Here is a 26,222-nt window from a genome sequence, read left to right as displayed (position 1 = left end):
AAAAAGGAAATAAACAGATTAAATGCATTTGCTTTGATGCACAGTAACTGACCACAAATCTTCACAACATTCACAAATGTCACAGTTCATCAGTTTTTCCTTTCCCTACCTGAAGGTGTTCTTCTATATCTTTCCTGTCATATGTGATCCCACTGGGTGTGATGCATGGTTCCCTCATCAACTCAAAGCTGATCTTTCCACAGAGGTAGTCGGGAATATCTCGCTTCTATGCAGAACAGAGTGGATCACATTAGACACAGTATAGCAATAACAGAGGAATTTGTTAATTATAACTTATATTGATTATTTCCCAGTGACAAACTGTGAATCACTTAATAAACAAACTCAGCAAAGTGATGGATGGTGTCGTCGACAGTGCTATCAAGCGGCACTTACCAATAACCTGCTCACCGATGCTCAGTTTGGGTTCCACCAGGACCACTCGGCTCCAGACCACATTACAGCCTTGGTCCAAACATGGACAAAAGAGCTGAATTCCAGAGGTGAGATGAGAGTGACTGCCCTTGACATCAAGGCAGCATTTGACCAAGTGTGGCACCAAGGAGCCCTAGTCAAATTGAAATCAATGGGAATCAGGGGGAAAACTCTCCAGTGGCTGGAGTCATACCTAGCACAAAGGAAGATGGTAGTGGTTGTTGAAGGCCAATCATCTCAGCCCCAGGATATTGTTGCAGGAGTTCTTCAGGGCAGTGTCCTAGGCCCAACCACCTTCAGCTGCTTCATCAATGACCTTCCCTCCATCAAAAGGTCAGAAATGGGGATGCTCGCTGATGATTGCAGAGTGTTCAGTTCCATTCGCAACCCCTCAGATAATGAAGCAGTCCATGCCCGCATGCAGCAAGACCTGGACAACATCCAGGCTTGGGCTGATAAGTAGCAAGGAACATTTGCGCCAGACAAGTGCCAGGCAATGACCATCTCCAACAAAAGAGAGTCTAACCACCTCCCCTTGACATTCAACGGCATTACCATCGCCGAATCCCCCACCATCAACATCCTGGGGGTCACCATTGACCAGCCACATAAATACTGTGGCTACAAGAGCAGGTCAGAGGCTGGGTATTCTGCAGCAAGTGACTCACCTCCTGAGCCTTTCCACCATCTACAAGGCACAAGTAAGGCGTGTGATGGAATACTCTCCACTTGCCTGGATGAGTGCAGCTCCAACAACGCTCAAGAAGCTCGACACCATCCAGGACAAGGCAGCCCACTTGATTGGCACCCCATCCACCTTCTAAACATTCACTCCCTTCACCACCGGCGAACCTTGGCTGCTGTGTGTACTATCTACAGGATGCACTGCAGCAACTCACCAAGGCTTCTTTGACAGCACCTCCCAAACCCACGACCTCTACCACCTAGAAGGACAAGGGCAGCAGGCATATGGGAACAACACCACCTGCACATTCCCCTCCAAGTCACACACCATCCCGCCTTGGAAATATATCTCCGTTCCTTCATCATCGCTGGGTCAAAATCTTGGAACTCTCTACCTAACAGCACTGTGAGAGAACCTTCACCACACAGACTGCAGCGGTTCAAGAAGGCGACTCAGCACCACCTTCTCAAGGGCAATTAGGGATGGGCAATAAATGCTGGCCTTGCCAGCAATGCCCACATCCCATGAATGAATTTTAAAAAAATTCTTCAGTGTAGGTATTGTGTTGCAACTACATGTCGCAAACTGGGATTAGTTTACAGCTTTTACATTCATCCCAAATTCCCATTATTCACTATATAAATAAACAGAATCCTTTAATTAAATTACCACTATGTAATAACTCCAATTGTACATTATTCTGCCTTTATCAGTCTGAAAACAGAACTATGTAAAAAAGAGGCTGGGTGGATGGAGTTGCAATTATTTAACAACTTTCACATCAAAAGTGCTTAACTACCAATTAATTGCTTTTGAAGTATAATCAATGTTGTTTTATAAGGAAATGCACCAGACAATTTGTGCAAAATCCCACAAACAGCATCGAGACAAATGACCAGTTTTGGTGGTGTTGATTGAGGGATGAATGTTGGCCAGGAAACCAGAAAGGTTCCTTGCTCTTCGTCAAAAACAGAGCCATGTGAACTTTTATGTTCACCTGAACATACCGATGGGGCCTTGTTTTAACACCTCATCCAAAAAGCAGCACTTCCAACAATGTAGAACTCCCTCAGGACTGCAGTAAAGTGTCAGCCTAGATTAAGTGCTCAAGTCCTGGAGTGGAGTTTGAATCAACTGACTTAGAGGAAAGAGTGCGACCACTTAACCAAGTGAACACATTTAATGTTAAATAAATTCATCTGGTGGTTTATAGCTTGAGCCTCAGCCTACTGAAGACAATTCAAATGTCGGCACACAATATATTCCAGTAAGCTGGAATGTAGTGGCAACGGCCCTCTGTTCAGTCCCTGGGCCTCGTTACATTTAGCTAGATATTGGGCAGATGAAGACACCTTCTGGTTCATAGGGGATACAAGGTTTACTTACTGGAGTGGCCATTGACACTGAACCCAAGTGGTATATCTAGCAAAAGAAAAACAAAAAAACACATGTCCATAATTTCCAAACAGCCTGAGGTTGCCAATCTCAGTTTGTTAAAGCGAGGTGGCATGCACAGGCAAGATGTTTCCTGACAGAAAATTCTGGACTGAAGTGTGGGTTAAAAAAAACACTATTGCCAAAGACCAATCAGGAGATTAACTGTGAGTCATATGGGAAAAAGAGGGAATTGAAAAAAATTATATGGTTGGAGTCATCTTTGTTTTGATCAGAACAATTATGATTAAATGTGGTGGCATCCCATTCACAGTCTCAGTCATGACAGTCACTAGAAAACCATCTCTTCAATTATGCACAATTATATTCAATTAAATAGTCAGCGAGTCTGACAGAAATCTACAGGTAAAATTTAGCAATGGTTTAGAAATAACAAGACTGCAAGAAAATAGACAAATCCATGATGGGTATCGCAAAGCTGGTCAAATTATACTGAATTTAGAAAGGGTTCAAAATCTGGCTGGCGGAAGCACATTTAAGAACCGGTGAATTTAAAACTACTGTGGTCACAAGAACTTCATACTACCAGTGGCAGTCATATTGAATTTTATCTAATTGGATTTTCATGTATATACTGCTAGATTGAACAGCACAGAAAATGAAAGACCATGTTTCAGACAAAGTTTAATTCCTGAAGATAAGCTTGATCCACTCAGATCAAACAATGATGCACTACTAATAGTACACAACATCTCAAATTTGGCACTTTATATATTAATGGCCGATGGTGACACATGCATGATTATCTGCAAATAAAAATCTGTAGTTGCAATTTATTTTGCTCACCCAAAGTACAGAAATTGGGGATGGAATAGAATTTTCAAAAGATGCTACTATCAAAGCTTTGAGTAACAAAACCTCCTTCAGGATTCTGGGCCTTAAACCATTCCCTAGTTGAATGTGTAAATAGGCAACCTGCTTCCAGGTCTCTAGCAATGCAGCTGTTGATCTGACTATTGGGTGTGCAAGAGCAGCATGGATCAATCCATCCTCCAATTTGTGAATTTGAGTTACAACCTAGTCAACATTCAGCAAACCACATCTTCCCTAAAAGCCCACACATGAAAAACCATGATATAAATGAGTTATATGGCTCCGCAAAATACAGCAACACCACTGATACGGTAGGTTAATTTCCACATTGTGTTCTTTCGTTTTTAGGTTTCTTTTCCTTTGTCACTTAGATTCCCCGCCTTATTTTTTTTTCCCCTTCACTGCCCCATTGCTACATCTGTTGCCTGTCTCCTTTGTTTGCTTTCTGTCTTTTGGGGTTAAAGGGGGAACAAAGAAAAACCTTAAAGCATATTGTTACATACATACAAACAAATGAAAAAGGACAGGAAATGGCCCTCAAGGTCCACCAAATCTATCCCAACCCGACGGTGCAACCAACTGTCAACTTCCCCCTCCCCTGCCATGCAATCTCCTAGGAGAGGCAAACATAAATTGAAAAAAAACATAATGGGTGGTACACAGAATGTCTTGATTACTGCAGTGCTTCTCTTTACCACTCATGCTGATCAGACCAGCTCCTAGATACTACTCTGCACAGTGTGAGTGCATTTGGGGAATTGGGTACTATGAATAATAACTGTTTGATTTCAATATAAACTAGCACCAGTTTGGTCTAGATACATAGGAGTCGGATATTAATCAATCGCTAATGTCCTATTCAGCCACTCACCTTTCTCTTTTCATCCACCTGGGAGAATAAATCATCCATTTCATTCATATACTTGTCCTGTGAAATACAAGTAAAATCAGTAGTTAAGCATGAATAGCAAATCATAATTGTCAGCTATACATTACCATATAAGAGCACAGCTGCAGGATTTATAGAATCATAGAATGGTTACAGCACAGAAGGAGGCCATTTGGCCCATCGAGCCCATGCCGGCTCTCTGCAAGTATAATCCAGTTAGTCCCACTGCCCCGCCCTTTCCCCGTAGCCCTGCAAATTTTTTTCCTTCAAGTACTTATCCAATTCCCTTTTGAAAGCCACAATTGAATCTGCCTCCACCACCCTTTCAGGCAGTGCATTCCAGATCATAACCACTCGCTGTGTAAAAAAGTTTTTCCTCATGTCACCTTTGGTTCTTTTGTCAATCACCTTAAATCTGTGTCCTCTGGTTCTTGACCCTTCTGCTAACGGGAACAGTTTCTCTCTACCTACTGTGTCTAGACCCATCATGACTCTGAACACCTCGATCAAATCTCCTCTCAACCTTCTCTACTCTAAGGAGAACCCCAGCTTCTCCAGTCTATCCACATAACTGAAGTCCCTCATCCCTGGACGATTCTAGTAAATCTTTTCTGCACCCTCTAAGGCCTTCACATCCTTCCAAAAGTGCGATGCCCAGAATTGGACACAATACTCCAGTTGTGGTCAAACCAGTGTTTTATAAAGGTTCATCATAACCCCCCTGCTTTTGTACTCTATGTCTCTTTTTATAAAGCCCAGGATCCCATATGCTTTTTTAACCACTTTCTCAACCTGCCCTGCCACCTTCAACGACCTGTGCACATATACCCCCAGATTTCTCTGTTCCTGCACCTCCTTTAGAATTGTACCCTTTTGTTTATATTGCCTCTCCTCGTTCTTCCTACTAAAATGAATCACTTCACACTTCTCTGCATTAAATTTCATCTGCCACGTGTCCGCCCATTCGACCAGCCTGTCTATGTCCTCTTGAAGTCTACCACTATCCTCCTCACTGTTCACTACCCTGCCAAGTTTTGTGTCATCCTACAAATTTTGAAATTGTGCCCTGTACACCCAAGTCCAAGTCATCAATATATATCAAGAAAAGCAATGGCCCTAGTACCGACCCCTGGGGAACACAACTGTATACATTCCTCCAGTCCGAAAAACAACTGTTCACCACTACTCTGTTTCCTGTCACTTAACCAATTTTGTTTTCATGCTACCACTGCATCTTTTATTCCATGGGCTTCAACTTTGCGGACAAGCCTATTATGTCGCACTTCATCAAACGCCTTTTGGAAGTCCATATACACCACATCAACCGCATTGCCCTCATCAACCCTCTCTGCGGCCTCATCAAAAAAACTCAATCAAGTTAGTCAAACATGATTTGCCTTTAACAAATCCGTGTTAGCTTTCCTTAATTAATCCACACTTGTCCAAGTGACTGTTAATTTTGTCCCAGATTATCGTTTCTAAAAGCTTCCCCATCACCGAGGTTAAACTGACTGGCCTGTAGTTGCTGGGTTTATCCTTACACCCTTTTTTGAACAAGGGTGTAACATTTGCAATTCTCCAGTCCTCTGGCACCACCCCGTATCTAAGAATGATTGGAAGATTATGGCCAGTACCTCCGCAATTTCCACCCTTACATCCTTCAGCAACCTAGGATGCATCCCTTCCGGACCCATTTGCTGTGAAAAGGCAAAACAGAAAAAGCGATGTATTTCTATGATTCACCAAGTCAGAAACATTTTAGACACAAAGGGAAGAGGAAGAAATTGCTGCACTTTCATAAGCATCTGCTTGTGCAGGAAATCTTAAAGTTTATTTTTTTTCATTCGATCCCTGCATAGTGGTCAAGCAAACAGTGGAAAAATAGGACGGCAATCCAACTGCAAAAGGAAAATGGCATGCAGGGAGGCAGAGGACATACTTTCCCTTATCTGCTGACACCAAAACCAATCTGGACATTCAACTGGTCAGTTTTTAAAAGATAGCAGGTGACGGTCTGATTTGAAAGCCAGTGGTATTGAAGCCGATGAGGTTGCTGACAAAAATGAAGCATTTTTGTCTAATATTTAATTTGGTTTTGACTTCTTTAATTCTGCCACAGTACATAAAAGGTTAAAACCCAGCTACACACAGAAATCATGTCCCAACTCGATATAATTTACGATGACTGTTCGGTTGGTCACCAGTTTGCTTGAGGGAGGAGCCAAGGATTCAAGTAAATATAGGCTGTGCAAGATGTTGTGGACTGATTGTGGGTTAAATTCAAAAAGCTGCAAGCCACAGTCTACATCTGATAATTGGAAGTGGGTTTTTTTGCACGAAAAAAATGGAATTATCCAATAATTTGAATTAAGTAATGTCCTTAACAGGAAAAAAATGGGAATTTAGTTTTAAAAATGTGAATTATCAGATAACTTGAATTAAGGGATTTTAAGACAAGTGGACTGTACTTAAAAGTTATGAAGCTCCAGTTACTGTTTCAGGGATATTTATCAGGCTGCTTTTATCAAATCACTGACATTGATCTGTAGCCCTGGAAGAGAACCACTGAAGAGAATTAGCTAAGCCAGATAATTTCTGTACTCAGTAAGGAAAAAAATTAAAGCAGCACTACCTAAAAAAGCAATTATATCACAGCTTCATCAAAAGAATTGCAAACTATTTACCACTTTCCAAATTCGCAAAGTTTAACTACTGTAAACATATGTGTCTTGTTACTGTTGTTGTATTACTGTACCGTTTAATACATATTTTGGGCTTTAGCTGCCAAACAAAAGGTCTAGTGTAACGTCGTTCTGCCGACTTTCAAAGATAGGGAGGATCCCATGGAGGCATGGGATAAAACCAGTGTATCAAGTATCAAAAAATGGTTTTACTCGTTATCCCAGACATCCTACGATATATGAGAGCAAGTGAAAATACTCTCTGGGAAGAGAGCTAGGGCATCCTAGCACGGTGGTCTGAAGAACAAAAACCAAAAATATCTAGAGTAAAAAAGAGTAAACGAACCTAAAAACGTAACATCTTCCAACAGTAAATGCAGTATTACTGCAATATAACAGTCAGTAAGATTAACCCTTTAAGGACTGAATTATATTTTAGATGTTGGCGAAGAAATAAAGATTCAAATGCATTGGCCACTCCATTACTCTCATGGATGAAGTTGTATACTTTGGTCCAGTACATATTGTGACAAATGTAGGAATTTGTGCCTTTGGTTTTCTATTAGTTTAAATAGCAAGGGTTTAAGATAAAAAGTGGTCCTTTGCCAAATGTAAGTCAGTGTGCTAGATACATTCAGGCTGCGTGAACCAGGCAAGGTTAATGATCACAAATTAGTTGATAAAGGATTCCTTCAATGAGGCATCATGATTAAAATATTGAAGGATGCAGCATTCGTCAGACTGAGATGTAGTTTCAGGGTGTTGCTCATTTTGTTAAAATGAAGAAAATGCATGTATTACTGGCCATTATCCCACTGTCTTGTCAAGGTTTAATATTTTGTGTGCTTGACTTATTAAAAGACATGGTTTTACACCAAAGAGGATCCATTGGGTAAATGCCCCAGTTCTAGCAAGAGCACACCCGGCTCCGTTGCCATTTGAAGCTCACATGTAACATCTTATCCTGAAAGATACATTTCAAAACTCTATGCAATTTACCACAGAACAAGTGAAAGCTCATCTGATTCATCAAAAAAAAGCTGCTCATTCTAAGAAACTAAAAGAAAAACTAACAGCAACATTCTGAAAAGAATAGAATAACTCTTTGTGGACTGATTCCAGTCCTCTCATTCAATATTGTGCTGTCCAGCATCATGCTTATGTTTTTGATCCTGTGAATAATTTTATTTGTAAAGAAACCTAAACAATTATTTAGCCTGCACAATGTTATCTAAATATGTTATTTACTGATGCCTGAATTATAGTGGACATCATATATGTTTACCAAGAAGTAATTTGCCATGATTAGGGTTCATTGTTAGACCTGGGGTACTTTGACTCCATTCATGGCTGACACAATCTGCTTACAGAACCTGCCATAAAGCCATTAACACAAGAAAAATGTGTTGGAAAAACTGAACTGTAATTCACATGTTCAATTTTTCTTTTATTGAAATAAAATCAGAAATAGAGAAAAATCATTTCCCCAGCTGTAAAACAAGGTATGGATTCTGAAAAGGAAAATAATCTGTATACAATAAAAAAGTGGCCCAGTGCTTGGTGCAACACCACTCAAATAATCTCAACTATGAACCACAATAACATTCACTAGATTCCTTCACCGAATTCATGGAGACCTAAGATTGTACATCTATATTATTCCATTTTAGTGCTTAAAGGGTAAACGCTAACAACAAGGAAAAACAGGCCTTACATGTCTGGCTTCTATTTTTGCAATTTCCATTCGGGTTCGGGCCTCATCCATGTTTTCTTCATGGAGTTTTCGTTTACATTCTTCCACTTCCCTGTTGGATGGAAAAAATAATACCGTAAATATCAGAAAATCCCTATGCACTAGAGCCTGTCACAGTAACCTACTACAAGAGTTTATTCCCTGTCACCAGAGCAGCAGAACTGCTTTGATTTTGGTGGGCTCCCAAGTCAGAAAGGCCAAAGTTCCATGGTCCTTCCCGTGTACTCCTATCATAACGCAACCGGGAGTGCATCAGAAGGACTCAGATACTCTAGGTCTCGGCTTTGCACTGGGGATTCTACATGAGCTTATAAAGGCAGCAAAGCCCTCTGCCCACTACTTACAAGATTAGCTATGCAAGATGGGGTGGGACCAAGGACTCCTAATGCAAGGAGTTCACACAACCCCAGCCTCCCATCAGCTTGCACATCACCAGCAGTAGTACGCCAGGCCCATCAGGTCCCAAATGATGCATGTGGGGTCCCTCCCGAGTGTCCAGGCTAGGATCATGGCATGAACATGGGAAGATTTAACTCTAGCACTTTCCTAAAAAAAGTTATCAAAGCATCTTCCTTAAAAGGGGGGCTGAGGAGGCGTTGCTTTATCCATCAGGGGTTGGGAGGTGGAACCACCTCCCCCTTTAACCTGGCACAGCACGGCGCAGTTTGTGGTCTTTGGAGGAACAGGCAGGCCCCCTAGTTTAAACCCCTCCATGACCTCACCCTTCCCCATCTCTGTAACCTCCCCCAGCACCACACCCCCTCACAAACTATAGTGCCTCATGCATTCACCCTCCATTTCCGCCATCACTGGCAGCTATGCCTTCAGCCACCCAGGTCCAATGCTCTGGAATTCCCTTACTAAACCCCTCCGTCCCCTCTCCTCCTTTAAGACCTTCCTTAAAATCCACTTCTTTGACCAACTCCTCCCAATATCTCCTTCTTTGGCTGTGTCCATTTCTGTCTGATTACGCCTCTGAAGAACCTTGGGATGTTTTTCTACATTAAAAGATACTATATAAATGCATGTTGTTGTTCAGTTGCTTAAACAAGGTACAATGATAAGATTTACTAGTGCAAGTATATTCCTGGTAACTATTCAAATAAGCACAATTTGTGCTTGAGGCTCCATCAGAATGCGTGAAATTAATGCCAAAAAGCACTGGAAAACCCAATTGAAATCTTAGAAATCTGAAGCAAAAAAAAACTGTTAGTGTGAATTTGAACCCTATACAGTAATGGCCTGGCAGCAATGGAATTACAAAATCAATCCTTTTAATGCAGTTTGGAATTGCTGAGATGGGATACTTCCACTGGCTGTCCGTTAATACTATTGCAATCCTGCCAAAGGCATGCCACTACAATAGAATTTCTCATGTGATTCCACCACTAATGATCTGCAGAACGTGTTTTTTATTAAAAAGTCAAGAGTAATAGTTTCTCTACCCTATATTTAATGTAGTTTAGATACCTACCTTTAGTATGATCCATTTCCCAGGCAACAAGGGTGGCGACAGCAGCCAGAGAAACCAAAAAGAATACTGGGATAGGAAGTGGAAATGTCACAAAGTGCTGAATTTGGAGTTAACATTGTTCGTCGGTGTAGAGGAAGCTTCTCCGTTTCTGTAACCAATGACGTACCTGTCCTGAGAGGCACACTGCTGACAACACGTGGTAAAAGTGTTCCATGTCGCCTCCTTCCCAGTAATGTCCCTAACCTTGATGAGCATAAAATTTAGCAGTTTTTCAAAATATTTAGAAATTAAGACTATTTATTTCTTCACTGGCCTGTGAACTGAGGCACTCATAAAACTAACCACTCCATACCTTTCCTTTTCTGAGAGGATCAGCTTGGCGAGGTAGTCGTGGAGGTCATTCTCCTGCTGAATTCTTTTGTCTTCAATGCTGTTCCATCGCTTCTTCTTTGCTATCCTCAGAGCACTTGGAATGTCATCCCCAAAGTTCAGCCTTTGTTCTTTTGCTAAATTATAAGCTGGAAAAAGGGAGTTTGTATACAAGCTATAAAAACAGAAAGCAACAGATTACCCTAGCTTTCCAAGAATGAGCAGTGCTCAAATAAGGGCAGCCATTACTTAAATTTTACTTTTAACATACTATGAACTAAGGAAACTGAATCCAACTTTACAAAACTCTGTTCAGAACAATTATTAATGACAATTACTCTGCCATTAATAGCATCTCACTCCATGATCTCTCTTTAATTTTCATAAATAACAGCAGCCTGTTAAAGATCACTGTATACTCATTATCCCCTTTACGAGGGGTTTCAGGTGTTCAGACTTTTCTGAAAATCTCAGGAACAGACTTTACAACAGTGTCAATTCAGAAGCTTTTTTAAAAAAAATTGTAACCTGACAATAGTCTCACAATTTGAATCTTTGCAGAATAGTCACTAAGTTTCTCCTCTTTTCTACTCATCACTTATCCCCTCATACGGCCTCATGCCATGGAATATCTAAATAAGAAAAAGTCTGTGCGCATTTACGCACATAACATATGCGCACCCATGTGCTTTCAAAAAAAAAGTACTTAGTAAAGCTCCTCACCAGCCTAACAATGGTGTGGCGCCAAATGTCAAGACCAGATTACAGCACCAGGTTCTTGGCATAAACAAGACTTTTGGCAGCTTGTACAGGACACCCAACTGTCAATGAAAAAGGATTTTCAAAGGCAATAAATTTAACCCCTCGACCACTTGTATTACTTGGCCTGGTCACCTAATTTAAAGCTTCAGTTTGCACACAGAGATAGATAAAACCCTATTACACTAAGAATACTATTAAAGTTTCCGAAGCAGCTTTATTATAAGGTTTTAAAAGTTTCCTTCTGTTTTGTTATTTTTCCTCCTTATTCTCTTTGCTCAATTTTTGTTTCAAATCTTACATGTAAATTTTTAAAAATAAAATAAATTTTGTTTTTCTCCCATCATTCCACCCTCCACCCCGGACCTGGGACCTGATTGGTTGGGAAACTGGCCTTTGAAACCGTCTTCCAGCTAATATGGGGATTAAACATCAACATTTGACTTGGTCACATCACAGGAGTGACATGTTTTTGGAACTACCCTTCACAAGTGCAAAGGGCCTGATGAGATAACTTGTCAGTGGCCTTGAGGAGTGATTACAATGAAACAAGTTATGTTTTCATTCCTTTCTTACCCTCATCTACCAGACTAATGAGATAAAAGTCTCCCCTCTCAGATAGTAGCCATTAGATCCTTTATGAAATGACTTTGAAGCAATCTCAACCCAGCTCCATTAAGCATTTAACCATAATTCAAAATTGCACACATCTAGTAGTGTCATTCAGAGACTCAGTTATGGTTGGTACAGAAAATGTCAGGCTGGTGTATTAGGGTTGTTCTTCTGCGGGTGAGCACATTGCTGAAGCAAAGCAGACGGAGCCCTACCCTGCATCTGGCCTGTGCAACACCTGATCTTGGAAATGCTGGACATTGCACATGATGAAGTGGGAAAGTGTTTCACTCCCTAACATTAGTATCCTTACTATTGTTGAGCACAGCTAACCAGACTGCAAATATCCCATAAAAACTGTGTTTTGATTATCTCACTTAATCAAATGGTCAGAGTAGAAATATTCATAAAAAAGCCAAGGTATTTATATAAAAGTCTTGAGTTGGACAGTGGAGACACAATTAATTAAAAAATATGGTTTTATGGAAGCACTGATACATTCTTACCCTCTTACACTTGTGGAGAGCAGAATCTCAAGAAACTAAATGGCAACCGCTTTCTAAGGTCATTGCTAAACAGCACTTTAATGACAAAAATTGAAAGTTTCTTTGAAAACTTTAAAGCACTCAAATTGTTGCTAGGTCAACAATCAAGGTCAGAGTGGCTGGATTCATGTCAAATGACCAGCTCTATACAGTGGTACGATTTGCACCCACAATCGTCCACATGCTGAGTTCCCAATCGCTAGCAGCTCTTAACCACAGGGCTAAAAAGATTAGATCCCTCATCATTCTTATTAATGCAGTTCAGTAAACACTTATGCACTGATTGGCTAAGACGGCTAAAAGCAGGACCCCTGACCTCTCTGCAGGTTGCCGATAGCTTCATCATAATTCTCCATTTCCAGTTGGCACTGTCCCAGGAAGAAGTGGGCTTTAACAGACTGGCTGTCTAACTCCAGGGCATGTTTACAGTCTGCCACCGCCTTGTCAAACTGCTGCATCTTCACATAACACAGAGCACGGTTTGTGTAGTACACAGCCACAGATGGGTTACGGTTCTGAAAAACAAAGCCAAGAGATGGAAGTAAATATCATGAGAGTAGAAGGTAAACTGGAAAGTTACAGCTCTAGTCAGCAAACTAAACAGTACTACACAGTGATATCAGTGCTTCACACAGAAAGATCACTATATTATATTAGAAGACAGTGAATTCCTTTGAAATCTTAATCAGAAGGAACCTGGTGATCTATGATATCCTTTCTCATTCTGCGCTTTCAGGCAATGGCAGCTATAGATGTGTAAATCAAAAAAAATCAAAGCATAGAAAAAAGTTGTATGGGTAACAGAGATAATCAAGGTTCCAATGACTGACAAACTAGTGTCTCAACGCCGCGGAGCCCCTCCAATTCAGTTGCATTGGGTCCCATATCAGTATGTTTCATCTGTATTTTTGTTTTGGGAAAGGAGAAGATCAAAGGGATGGGAAAGAAGGCTATTTTTTTTCCTGGGCTAAAGAATTTCTTCTTATGTGGCTTATGAATGGAAACCTTCCATTTCCATCCAGGAATTTTCTGTCAATAATGCATTCTCTTACCCATTTCAAAAGGACCCTATGAACTTTTGGATATACGCCAGGAATGTGACAAAGTCTGTGACCCAGGCATCCAATGATGCTTTTTGACTACCGTGCAAATTTGTAAAGACAATCTCCCATAGTGCCCAATTGCTGTAAGATGTGCAAGAAATAGCACCAGGAAATAGGCTGATAACCCAAGTCCCACGTGTAGTTTTTTTTGGATGCATCCAGATGTATGCCTTATCTATGTTTGAAGCTCCTGGAGCCAGAATGTCTAAGAAGCTGGTGAGAATGAGTTTAAAATGGAATCCTTCCCAAGGACAGGGTTCTGAATGACAAAGTCAATCCAAGGACTGAAGTCTATAACCACTGGGCATCTGAACCAGGCATGATACAACCTGGAATGCCTGAAAATGTAGGTGAGGCTCTAGTAAACAGAGGTGTCTTCTACTGACCTGTCACATAATCTTAAATGTTATAAAGGGAGATATGTTCACACTCACTGGTGCCTCTCGGTCAACCCTTGGCATCATCATTTATGCTTTAGAACTGCTGGGCAGATACAGGCTGGAACCAGACATTGTGCTGAACATCCATCATGTGATATCAAAAGTTCCAATTGAATCCCACAGCCCACTGTTCCCATTCATGTAATCATTCTACAGGTATACTTCCTTTTAGTATTTTTAGTAGCTTTACAAATATCTGAGGCTATACCTGATGACAGCAGGATGGCTCAAGCACAGTAATCCCAATGTTCATAAAAGGAACAGGATACAAGTCAGGAAATTATACAACTAGTCTACCATTCGTTATAGGGAAATGCTTAGGAGAATTTTACATGACACCATTAATGTTCATTTAGAATGTGTAGTACAAGTTATACTTGGATTGGTCCCACAAATCTACTAAGGCTGCACTTATACAATTGCTTTTACATCCATGGAAAGTAGTTTTTAGTGTACATAAATTCAAAAGTAGCTGTATAACTCATAAGATGACTGAGTATATTAAGACCCCGAGGTATCAGACCTTCTACAGGAAGTCAGTCTGAGGTGCCAACATTTACAGTATAAATCCAACCTAAAATTAGTAAGTAAGTGTATCTACTGCACTTAGATCATTATAGGGCATTTGCTAAAGTTCTGCATCCAGGACTACACTACTTACGGACAGCAACCAGCAGTTCAGTTCCTACCCAAGCTCATCATGCGAAGCCATCTCAGAATTCCCCAAAATTTTTAATTTAAAAAAAATTCAAAGAAAACAGATGTGGGCAGAAAAGGAGTTTAAATACATTAGGCTGTAATGTTAATTCAGCATTAGAGAATGCTGAAGAGCAACTGAAGTGCTGGTCAGTAGTCCTACTGTGATTCTTTTTAAATGAATGTTTTGAATTGTAATGGTTTCATACTACTTGTGGACTGAACTGTATGCAGGTATGCCAAGTGTCCTCTCTTTTTTGTTGCAACTTGAATGGGCAAAATTATGGCAAGGCCATGAGACAATACTTTGGTGTGAAGAGGATGTTTTTCTTGCTTAGTCTCATTAATGAAACTCATTTTAATATTGGTAACCAATCTTTTTTCTTACCATCTTGGATGAAGTCTGATGCCACAACAGGCACACTAAGATACCTTCCCTCCTCCCCCCAAGTAACTACTTTCTGTTTAGCAGACTGGTCATAAATGGGAGGCATCATTATAGTTACATTTTATATTTGCCATCAATACTGCTATTTTAAAAAATACATAAAAATCTGCATATTAAAGGCAATATTTGAAATAAAATTTATTAAGTTCCTTTCTCCTTGAAGCAGACATGGCAAGGCAGATGGGATTTAATGCAGTAAAATGTAAGCAATGCAGTTTAATACAGGAAGTATGAAATATTTATGTATTTTACTGGTGTCACTCACAGCAACATCCACAGGAACACATCAACAAGTGGAAGGCACATGTAATTTTTTTTTCTTAAACCAATGTCTCATCTTAAACAGGGAACACATGACAACCAAACTCAAACTAATATTAACTATTAAAGGCAGAGATAGTTATACAAAGCATATCATACGGTGCCCACCAATCCCAATGAAGAAGTAAACACCAGAAACTGGTATTCAGAGGACCCATTTTGAAATAAGCCAACAAGATATAGAATTGGGTGAAGCCCATTTGCACACAGATATGTTTCTTGGAATTGGAAAGATGGAAGCAAATAAAAATCCGTGTGTGATTATTAGCTATTCACTAAATGCATGTTGTCAATAGAAAATCATTATCAGCAAGGCTACTCAAATCCTGGCAGATATCTCAAAGACACTTGATTAGAAGCAGAACCAAGTGTTTTTTCAAGCCCTATATAAACCATCAGCAAGGACAAATTTGTAGTATTCTTTGGAGTTTTGAGCACATTATCTTCAAAAAGAGTATTGATGTTTTGAAGAGAATTCTCAAAAGAGTAACAAGGATAATCCCAGTACTCAAATGGTTATTACGATAATGTGGCAGAATGTATTTCCTTGAAGAAAAGACTGTGCGGGGATATGATCCAGGTCTTTAAAATGGATGATGTGAATGTAATCAAGTTATTTACCTTAAGCTGCAATCATAGGACTAGAGTGCATGACTGTAAAATTACCCAATCAAAAACAAGAGTAATATCATACCGAAGACTCCCATTTAGTTAATGATTCACTGATCAACTCCTTAAAACAGAGCTAGATAATAACTTATTCATGAAATGGATTGAGAGTTATAAGGATAACATAGCCTCAAGTTATTAAAAATTCCATGCAATAATAAGCTTCTAATCCTGGGATCATGGGAATGTCATCTGATCAAATGGCCTTTTGTCACTTCATTCTTTGTGATACTCAACATGCCAACTACATGTCAAACTAGTCAAATAAGACTTGGTCCAGATTTCTGGAACTAGACTGATCTGCAGCTGACAATTCCTCCATTTTCATACCAGACAATGGAGCTGGAAGGTGAAATGGGTTGACTGGGATCATCAGTGCCACAATAATGGTTGGTGCATTAAGTATCAAGATGGAAAATCATTTGATGACAGCATTCATCTGAACAATTCCTTCCGAAAACCAAATGTCAGAAATGTGTCAGCATTCAAAGGATAGAAGAACATAGAGACATTTTTTCTTCATGCAAGTGATGATTAATGCAGAGTCCTTCAGTTGAAGTAGATCGCCTCAGAAAAAGGACTACAGTCCAAACATTGGAATGATCGCCAAGGAACTAAAGTACCAGCTAAGGTAAGTACTGTAATCTGAGTGTGTCCAACACACAGCCCAAATCATGTCCGTTTCCCATTCTTATTCAGCCCACAGAGGCCTTCCTTTTGACCCTTCCCACCAGAACAGCTGATCTTCTGATAGGTTTGTGGCAACAAAACAAAATTACTAGCAGTGTTACCAGCTTTTCTGGCACCGGATAAGCGTGCAGCCCCCACTCACAGCAGTGCTGCTCTCATGCTTCATTTGGGTCCTACCTCAGGAGTCTACAATACTGCAGGTCCCTATTGAAGGAGGAAAGCAGCACTGCAGGGAGCAAAAGGTGCCCATGAATCCAGAACACTCCTGCTGACAAAGCTGCTGGCACTGCCTATGATTTTTTTTTAAAATTCCCACGAACCTACCAACAAATCAGCCGTTTATCCTAGTGGATTTTTTAGGATTGAGCACTCTTCATTAGTAGTGCTCACATTCCCCATCTGTGACTCTGCACTGGGTGTAGAAATGGGACAATAGCCCACTTTGGATCAACTGAATGATGCAGGCTCACAAAGGCTGAGCATGAGAACGAGAAGCCCCAGCCCCCTACAGGTGGCCACCAACCAAATCTCTGACTCCATCCCTAGCACATGGTAGCATCACTGGCCTCTCTTTCTACACCCCAGACACAGTGGCCACCCACCTAAATCACAGAACTGCTGCTTCTACCTTCTGCCCAAGTCCCTGCTTTTCATTTTAAAGATAGCCACATTTACCTGCAATAGCTACTACACCTGTAGGTTGTACTGTGTAAAGGCTTTTAATGTAAAATCTTCTACTTGTGAGCAAATGTTACGTTACTCACACCCACAAGCACAAACTAAATCTTTGGGTGAGCAGAACAGAATCAGCAATAGTCGTGAAAAAAATCAAGAGCAGCGAAAAATGGAAAAAAAATAGCACTAAACGTTGGATCTTTTTAAAAATCAAGCCAGTAAATAAATCTCTTCAAAAATCATGACAGTAAATATCTCCAAAAAAATTGAAGCCAGTAATTCTCGCAAAAAAAATCAGGTTAGTAAACGTTTATTAAAAAAAACCACATCCAGAGATTTGGGGAAATCAACAGCACAAAAATAATTAAATAAATCAGTAGCAGCAAAAAGGTGTTTAAAAACAGATGATGTAAAAGTTGACAGTAGCAAAAAAGGAATAAAAATCAAGGTCACTAAAAATGTTTTTAAAAAAAAAAATCAGGAGCAGCACAAGGTGGAGCAGGTCAGAGGCTAGATATTCTGCAGCAAGTGACTCACCTCCTGACTCCCCAAAGTCTCTCTACCACCTTCAAGGCACAAGTCAGGAGTGTGATGGAATACTCTCCACTTGCTTGGATTACTGCAGCTCCAACAACACTCAAAGCTCAACACTATCCAGGGCAAAGCAGTCCACTTCATTGGCACCCCATGACTTCCCACATGCAACACTACAGGAGATCGACTAGGTATAATTATTTTCCATTCATATATTTTGTGTAAGAAGTACACCTCATATCCTTTTTCAGGAAATTTATATGGTGGGGCTTTCATTAAAAACCTAGAACATGTCAACTAATTACTACGCACCTGGGAGAAGGTTCTTCTTTTTTTAAAAAAAGAACACTATCCCATTGAGCTCTTCAGCACAAGATCCAGTTTATGGCAGTAGCAGGTGGTTATGCTGAATCATGTCAAACAAGGTGACTAGCTGTTACACAAAGCACATCTGGCTTTTGCTCAAAGAGCACAACTGCTTACATCGGGTAATCAACTAAATAAGAGCAGCTGATCCTAAATGCAACAAAATCTGCTACCTTCACATCCATGACACAATCTATATATGGTTCATCCGTCTGCCTGATTTCTATAACTGCTTCTGTCCAGTACTGTTATAGTTATACTACTTCAAACTAGGGTGGATTACCTTCTTAAAGTCAATTTTAAACAAAAATGATCAGAAATGCATTTAAACCTCCCATGAGCTCCAAAGGCTCTATAAATTTATATGGCTGGGAAAGTCTAGTGGGAGACACTTCTTGCTCAAAGTCCTTCCTCTTTTTATATTAGAAAATAGCACGCCCCTAACACTTGATATTTTTGTTTAATCATTGACATGGAAATCCTCGAGTTGGGTTACTATGGTGATGTTAATTATGCGAGACATCTCCCCCACCCCGTGCATTCCAGAGCAGATCCATTGCAAATGACATGGGGGGGGTTGACTTTAAAACCAGTCTGAGGGTTTCAGATAAGAGGATTATTTTCCAACAGCCTCCCTCTAGCCTTCCTTTTCCTTTAATAGGAACGTAAGAACAGGAGTAGGCCATTCAGCCTCTCTAGCCTGTTCCGCCATTCAATTAGATCACGGCTAATCTGTATCTTAACTTCTTATACCCTCCTTGATTCCGTAATCCTTAATATCCTTCCCTAACAAAAAAAAATAAATAAATGTTAACTGGTGCATTTAATTCAACAGAATGGACGAATATAAAATATTAAACAAAATCTTCTTACAGGAGTTGATACCCGCCAACTAATGTATATTTTGTTATTTTATGTTGTTTCAGATTCTGAAACTACATAGTCTATAATTATCACGCAACTCAGTGCTGGCATTTGATGCCAGTGCTATTGGCGATACAGGTGCAACCTGTGAAAGGAATCACCAATCATGGCAAGTTGCCTGATATGGAATGTATCCAAAGAAATTTGCAAGTTGTGCAAATCCTGCTAACAAGTGTAATAAATCCATAATCAACAGCTTGCCATCAGCCATGTGGGTAGTGTAAATTAAACAGTAGAAAATGTTACAGCTGTATCAATTTCCATCCTGCGCTATTGTAAATGTGAAAGCTGCTTTCACATCACCCACATCTTTGTGAACCATCTTGCCTCTCCCCCTCCAGACAATTTTGTCCACCACATTGAAAACATCATAGCTAGAATGAACATTAGATGCACAGACGCGAAGGCTCACTAATATATATATATATAAATAAAAATGTGTGTAGTTATATATATATATATATATATATATATCTCATGTCATGTACACACATATATCAACAAATCTGTATACATACATGATGTATACAGATTTGTGTCTATGTATATCAATTCATCTATATGTGTGATACATATAAATCCATCTACATGTGATCCATCTATGTGTGATATATAAATCCATCTATATGTACAAGATATATATAAATAAATCTATATATACGACATATATATATATAAATAAAGCTATATATATGATGTATATATAAATAAAGCTATATATACACACGATATATATAAATAAATCTATTTATGAGATATATATAAATGTGATATATAAAATCTATATATATATATATATATATATATATATAAATAATATATAAATAAATCTGTATCTATAAACTATGTATAAATAAATCATATATATATATATTTATTCTAGCAGAGACCTTTCACTCTAAATATTATGAGAATATAAGTAAAATTTCATCAGTGCCAGCATGCAGCCTTACCGATCTCCACCAGCAACAGGGACACTCTCTCCGCTTCAGTTCCTTCCTGACCTGCCGATTTTAAAAAATATTTATATTTATAGTGCCAGTGAGCTACGGAGATAGAAGCTTAGACTGGCTCCGTGACAAATCATTCAACGCACACAGTTTGGGAGCACTGATGAGACAGCATAGGGAAGAAGTCCTAATCTTCATACCTAGATTATACAAATGAGATGCCACTGAATAATAATTTAATGGTCCACACATGTGGTGTAAAAATTGACATACAGTATGCAATATGTTCAGATACAGATCATATAGTCTAGGATTACCACCAGAGCGGATTAGCAAGACATCTTATCAAAACATCACATTTCTGTTCCTTCCCCAGCAAAGAGATTCTGAGGAGTTCGCACAGTATTTGGTTGCCAAGTTTAAGAGACAAATTGAGTTAGACTTAAGGATACAATCTAACTAAAATAGGCTCTGAATATAGCTTCTTAAAAAATGTTATAAAAAAGAAAGAATTGTGTGAACCTGGGCTGCCACTTCCAATGTGGGACAACACTACGTTAGGAGACATAGTAAGTTGTGTAGATGGGAGTAGGAAGTTACAAAGGGACATAAACAGACTAAATGAGTGGGCAAAACTATGGCAGATGGAATTCAATGTGAGGAAGTGTGAGGTCATACACTTTGGATCTGAGCAAGGCAAAACAGAATATTTTCTTAATCGAGAGAGACTAGGAGCTGTGGAGAGTAAAGGGATTTAGGTATCCCTGTACACACATCAGTAAAAAGCTTGTGCACGGGTACAAAGACCAATCAAAAAGGCTAATGGAATGTTAGCCTGGATATTAGCACGGATAGAGGATTGGTTAACGGACAAAAAAGAGTAGGGATAAATGGGTCATTTTCAGATTGGCAGGCTGTAACTAGTGCAGTGCCGCTAGGATCAGTGCTTGGGCCTCAGCTATATTAATGACTTAGATGAAGGGACCGAGTGTAATGTATCCAAGTTTGCTGATGATACAAAGCTAGGTGAGAAAGTAAGCTGTGAGGAGGACACAAAGAGTCTGCATAGGGATATAGACAAGTTAAGTTAGTGGGCAAGAAGGTGGCAGATGGAGTATAATGTAGAGAAATGTGAGGTTATTCATTTTGGTAGGAAGAATAGAAAAACAGAATATTTTTTAAATGGTGAGAAACTAATAAATGTTGGTATTCAGAGAGATTTGGGTGTCCTCGTACAAGAAATACAAAAAGTTAGCATGCAGGTACAGCAAGCAATTAGGAAGGCAAATAGCATGTTGGCCTTTATTGCAAGGGGTTTGGAGTACAAGACTAAGGAAGTCTTACTAAAATTGTACAGGGCTTTGGTGAGACCACACCTGGAGTACTGTGTACAGTTTTGGTCTCCTTATCTAAAGGAAGGATATACTTGCCTTAGAGGCGGTGCAACGAAGGTTCACTAGATTGATTCCTGGGATGAGAGGGTTGTTCTATGAGGAAAGATTGAGTAGAATGGCCTTTACTCTCTGGAGTTTAGATGACAGGTGATCTCATCGAAACATACAAGATTCTGAGGGGACTTGACACGGTAGATGCTAAGAGATTGTTTCCTCTGGCTAGAGAGTCTAGAACTAGGGGGCATAGTCTCAGGATAAGGGGACAGCCATTTAAGACTGAGATGAGGAGGAATTTCTTCACTCGGAGGGTGGTGAATCTTTGGAATTCTCTACGACAGAGGGCTGTGGATGCTCAGTCGTTGAGTATATTCAAGGCTGAGATAGATAGATTTGTTGCCTCTAGGGGAATCAAGGGATATGGGGATCGGGCAGGAAAGTGGAGTTGAGGTCGAAGATCAGCCATGATCTTATTGAATGGCCCTATGGCCTATTCCTGCTCCTATTTCTTATGTTCTTATGTTGGGCATTATCTCAAGGGAGTTGGAATACAAGTGAGGATGCGACACCTTAGTTGTACAGAGCCTTGGTCAAATTCCATCTGGAGTACTGCATTCAGTTTTGGGCACGACACTTCAAGATATACTGGCCTTGGAGGGGATACAGTGCAGATTCACCAGAATGATACCAAAACTTGAAGAGTAAAATTATGGGGAGAGGTTGCATAAATCTGGTTTGTATTCCTTTGAGTTTAGAAGGTTGAGGGGTGAGGTTCGAGATTCGAGGGGCTGAACGTCCTATTCCTGTTCCTAAGAAAATGGTAGTAGAACATTCATACCCACCTAGAACCTAATCCTATTCCACAGGTTCCTGTGGGGCAGTATAATACACAAATGGCTTACTATCCCATCACTGCAGATAATCCAGAGGGAGACAGGAGCACCTTAAAAAAAACTGACCAGAATCATAGAAAATTTATGGCACAGGAGGCCGCCATTCGGCCCACTGTTTCCGCACCAGCCGAAAATGAGCCACCCAGCCTAATCCCACTTTCCAGCACTTGGCCCATAGCCTTCTAGGTCACAGCACTTCAGCTGCACATCCAGGTACTTTTTAAATAAGTTGAGGGTTTCTGCCTCTACCACCCTTTCAGGCAGTGAGTTCCAGACCCCTACCACCCTCTGGGTGAAAAAAATTTTCCTCTGCTCCCCTCTAATCCTTCTACCAATCACTTTAAATCTATAGCCCCTGGTTATTGACCCCTCTGCTAAGGGAAATAGTTCCTTCCTTTCTACTCTATCTAGGCCCCTCATAATTTTGTACACATCAATTAAATCATCCCTCAGCCTCCTCTGTTCCAAAGAGAACAACCCCAGCCTATCCAATCTTTCCTCATAGCAACTGTACAATCCTCTTTACCCTCTCTCGTGCAATTACATCCTTCCTGTAATGTGGTGACCAGAAATGTACACAGTACTCAAACTGTGGCCTGACCAGTGTTTTATACAGTTCAAGCATAACCTCCATGCTCTTATATTCTGTGCCTCCACTAATAAAGGAAAGTATTCCATATGCCTTCTTAACCACCTTATCTAGCTGACCTGCTATCTTCAGGGATCTGTGGACATGCACTCCAAGGTCCCTCACCTCCTCTACACCTTTCAGTATCCTCCCATTTATTGTGTACTCCCTTACCTTGTTTGCCCTCCCCAAATGCATTACCTCACACTTCTCCGGATTGAATTCCATTTGCCACTTTTCTGCCCAACTGACCAGTCCATTGATATCGTCCTGCAGGCTGCAGCTTTTCTCCTCACCAGCAAAAACACAGCCAATTTTTGTATCATCTGCAAACTTCTAATTCATGCCCCCTACATTTAAGTCCAATTCATTAATATATATCACAAAAAGCAAGGGACCTAGTACTGGAAACATCCTTCTAGTCACAAAACACCCATCGGCTGTTACCTTTTGCTTCCTGTCACTGAGCCAATTTTGGATCCAATTTGCCACTCTTCCTTGGATCCCATGGGCTTTTACTTTTTTGACCAGTCTGCCATGTGGGACCTTGTCAAAAGCCTTGCTAAAATCCACGTAGACTACATCAAATGCACTACCCTTGTTAGCTCCTCAAAAAAATCAATCAAGTTAGTCAGACACGACCTTCCCGTAACAACTCCATGTTGACTGTCCTTGATTACTTTGTGCCTTTCTAAATGACGGTTTATCCTGTTCCTCAGAATTGATTCCAATAATTTGCCCACCACCGAGGTTAGACTGACTGGCCTGTAAACCTCACTCCCTTCTTAAACAATGGTACAACATTAGCAGTCCTCCAATCCTCTGGCACCACGCCTGTATCCAGTGACGATTGGAAAATGATGGTCACAGTTCCTTTGCTTTCCTCCCTATTTCCTCCCTTGCTTCTTTTAAAACTAATGTTTTAACAGTAATCTCTGGAGAGATGAATGTGTAAAATAACCTTAAAAAAACTGCTCAAATTCTGTATGTTAAAACATAGTATTACGATAGTGTGGGCAAATCAGAATGAGGGCGATCTCCAACAGTTCAATTAAAGAGTTGAAACATCATAAGGATCTTCAAACTTAACTTAATGGGAGGGGGGGGAAAGAGAGAGAAAGAGGAGAAAAGTAAATAGTCAACAAAGAATTGATTTTGTTATTCAGCATGTGCTAATTAGGAAGAAATTGAATGATTAGCTTGTATCCAGAAATAAAGATGTGGAGATGCCGGTGATGGACTGGGGTTGACAATTGTAAACAATTTTACAACACCAAGTTATAGTCCAGCAATTTTATTTTAAATTCACAAGCTTTCGGAGGCTTCCTCCTTCATTCCTCCTTAAATTCACAAGCTTTCGGAGGAAGCCTCCGAAAGCTTGTGAATTTAAAATAAAATTGCTGGACTATAACTTGGTGTTGTAAAATTGTTTACAGAAATAAAGAGGCAGTGTCTTCATCAAAAAATGTTTACTTTGTTTCGGGTGGAATGACCATGCATTGTTTGTAAAAGTAGAATCAAGTACAATTTTCATCTAATGTTCGCATAGCCTAAAAGATTTATCAAGAACTTCATGTCACTGTGCCCCTTAAGTGCATATCTTTAAGAATGCACCCATGATTTTGGCAGTCTGTCAATTACTGATTCAACTAATTAACATGCATCACTGTAACAAAAATCCAGATATCCAGCCGCATGTGGAGATGATGCAAAATGAATCCTATTTCTTCTACATTATTGTTGTGATCTAACACGCATGCACATCAACTGGCCAGCTGATAAACGATAGACTAAAGTCATACTTCAGTCTTTGCAGGATCACAACAGCAGTGTACATTAGTGAATCATATACCAAGGCTACAGTATGAAAATGGCTGAGGAAAATGAGACAGATAATTTTGGAGCCTGTTACAACAGTGTGGCACCATAATGATTCAGATGACATTGTAAACAACAAAGAACAAATCTTGGGTAGCTTATGATCACATAAATCCCAACATACACATTTCATAGATCTTCAAAAACACTCAGCCTTCTAACACAGGCCCTTCAATTATGCAACAAGCTCAAAAACATTGGACCAGTGTAATGTGATTTATAGTACATATATATTTTTCCCATGTATATGTATTTTACATATGCACAGAATAAGTGCTAGATTTTGAACCATTAGGTTTAGGTTGCAGAAGCACTGAATGTGGCAGAGGAGCAAACTGGTAGACTGCATATGGAACTAGCGAGAGCCAACAACGGCCTGCAACCATTGTATCACGATTGTTATTCCTGAACAGGTCACATGAACCCTTGCCCTTTTATTCTGGTGTTTGATATTCATAAGTGCCAAATACTACAAGCAGGGATGACAAAGCATAATGAATGACAGGGTGACTGGTACTTCATGTGCTATTGTGCTTTGAGCTGTTATTGGGGAGTTTGTTTGAAGCTGAGCTGTTTGCTCTATGGACATTAGCTGAGATACTCACTATGGCCTTGCTGTAAGAGGCCGCTGCTTCTTGATACTTTCTGCTGAGAAAGAGGCGATTCCCTTGCTCCTTCAAGTCCTGGGCTGTCAGGCTCTTCTCGGGGCTTCCGGACATGCTGTTTCTCCGGATCCCTGGTGAAGCTACACACGCGCAGGAAAAAGCCGGTTTCCCTGCAGCTGCTGACGGGCCTGTAGCTGTTGGGGAAACTCCGAGGCTATGCAGTGGGCCCAGGCCGTAGGCGGCGGGGACGGGGCCAGTTAGGAAGAGGAATCCCTAATGATTTGCTCTCTTTCGGTAACCAGAGTTCAGGGGGGCAGACACGGCGGGGCTCGGGGTCTGGGCCCGGCTGTCTCTTGTAATTGGAACCGCTTTAAAAGAGTCTAAAGCCGCGAGCGCTGTTTGTGTACAAGACGCACGGAAACAGCCGCGCTCAATGACGTCTTCCATCGCCGCCCACGAGTGACGTCTTAGTGCGAGTGACGCAATCTCTATGTGCCGCCACAAGATGGGATGTCCAGTTCAGGCGAGGTGACGTCATCTT

The 26,222-nt window shown here is 40.3% G+C and overlaps 1 protein-coding gene across 4 annotated transcripts in view; it reads right to left on the bottom strand.

Annotated features, from left to right (window-relative positions):
* stub1 (STIP1 homology and U-Box containing protein 1) overlaps positions 1-26,146 on the bottom strand; it is a 29,772-nt gene extending 3,626 nt beyond the window's left edge. Inside the window, exons 1-8 of one of the 4 annotated variants that reach the window (XM_068003310.1) lie at positions 25,682-26,146; positions 20,290-20,340; positions 12,787-12,985; positions 10,538-10,703; positions 8,673-8,763; positions 5,912-5,974; positions 4,260-4,316; positions 110-226 (exon numbers count right to left, since the gene is read on the bottom strand). In XM_068003310.1, coding sequence (XP_067859411.1) covers positions 110-226; positions 4,260-4,316; positions 5,912-5,974; positions 8,673-8,763; positions 10,538-10,703; positions 12,787-12,985; positions 20,290-20,340; positions 25,682-25,795 — 858 coding nt within the window. In that variant the 5' untranslated portion in view covers positions 25,796-26,146. The remainder of the gene's footprint in view (positions 1-109; positions 227-4,259; positions 4,317-5,911; positions 5,975-8,672; positions 8,764-10,537; positions 10,704-12,786; positions 12,986-20,289; positions 20,341-25,681) is intronic. The other 3 variants (XM_068003312.1, XM_068003311.1, XM_068003313.1) reach the window with 3 other exon arrangements.
* Positions 26,147-26,222: the final 76 nt, after the last annotated feature.

The sequence above is a fragment of the Heptranchias perlo genome, chromosome 22 (genome assembly GCF_035084215.1).
Source record: "Heptranchias perlo isolate sHepPer1 chromosome 22, sHepPer1.hap1, whole genome shotgun sequence".
Lineage (NCBI taxonomy): Eukaryota > Metazoa > Chordata > Chondrichthyes > Hexanchiformes > Hexanchidae > Heptranchias > Heptranchias perlo.
Note: the sequence above shows the minus strand (reverse complement) of the source record. Positions and strands in the feature narration are given on the sequence as shown.